At 44.3% G+C, this 1,241-nt stretch overlaps 1 protein-coding gene across 1 annotated transcript in view; it reads left to right on the plus strand.

The window, feature by feature from the left end:
* rgp1 (GP1 homolog, RAB6A GEF complex partner 1) overlaps positions 1–1,241 on the plus strand; it is a gene marked incomplete at its 5' end in the record, with an annotated part of 8,391 nt that continues 7,150 nt past the window's right edge. Inside the window, 3 exon segments of the mRNA XM_014025523.1 lie at positions 1–226; positions 443–558; positions 770–903. Of these exon segments, the coding sequence (XP_013880977.1) occupies positions 443–558; positions 770–903 (250 nt within the window).

Consider the following 1,241-nt stretch of genomic DNA (forward strand, 5'->3'; position numbering starts at 1 on the left):
TAGGCATTATTTTAAAGTAAATTATTTAGTTAAAATTATTTTTCTTGTTACATGAAGTGGGATTGGTTGTACAACAGCAGAAGTGGAGCGCCTTCGTTTTTTGTTTGTTTACTGTAGCTTGTAGCTGCAATGATAGCCGAGTAGTTATGCCCAGTTTTTTCTTTATATACAGAGAAGTACATTCAGACACACTGTAGACTAGCTGTCAGTATTACTCGAGGCCGAGGTATGTACTTATATAACTTTAAAAAAACGACTCTAACAGCTCTGCTACTAATACGTCACTTCTGCCTGGTAAAAATTACCTTCAAAAACAAGCTAAGGCGAGAGTGTTGTGGTCTGGTTACACTAAACTAGTAATTTCGGATTCAGTCACATTCAGTTTATCATGTAAGTTCTCTAATGTTTATTTAAGCTCCATTGTTTGTTTTGATCGCCCCAGATGATCGAGGTGGTGGCCTCCATGGCCCGAGGCCCCGTGTTTCTGGCCGGGGAGCTCATGGAGTGTCTCATAACATTCACCAACCCGATGTCTCATCTGTCCACATCTGCGAGCAGGTAGGATATCAGCATTTTATTCGTGTATAAGTAATAATGTATACACTGTTTATGAACACCAGCCTATTAGGGTGACACCTCTATTTGTTGCCCAGTTATTTTGTGTACCTGATGTCTSGCAGCAGGTAGACTGTTGACTGTAAGATGAAGGATGAATTATTTAGTTGGTCACCCTGCTCCTGCCTAACTCTTGTCTTGTCTCGTGTCACAGTGAGATGTTGGCGTGGGCCAGCGCTCAGATCCACTGTCAGTTTCACGCCAGTGAGAACAGGGTGGCCCTGCCCGCCCGGGGCAACAAACAGGATGTCCAGGCTGGCAGYGACACCGTGCTCATACCAAGCAGAGGTGAGCAGGACTGGAAGACAGGGAGGATAAGAGGAGCACAACCTTTTTTTTAATCTATTTGTGCTACAAACAGAAACACATCTGACACTAAGGATTTAGAACAGGGGTGTCCAGTCCTGGTCCTCGAGGGCCGCTATGTTTGACTTGTTTCCCTGCTCCAACACACCTGATTCAGTCACTTCTTCCAAGTTTTGCAGAAGCCTGTTAATCACTTATTCATTCAAATCAACATGCAGGATAGTGACCCCCGAAGACCAGGGGTCGGATTTATAAAACTGGCGTACGCACAAAATGAGCCCAGAAACATGCGTACGCCACTTTTTACGCCAAGGTTGTGA

Source organism: Austrofundulus limnaeus, unplaced genomic scaffold (genome assembly GCF_001266775.1).
Source record: "Austrofundulus limnaeus strain Quisiro unplaced genomic scaffold, Austrofundulus_limnaeus-1.0 Scaffold482, whole genome shotgun sequence".
Lineage (NCBI taxonomy): Eukaryota > Metazoa > Chordata > Actinopteri > Cyprinodontiformes > Rivulidae > Austrofundulus > Austrofundulus limnaeus.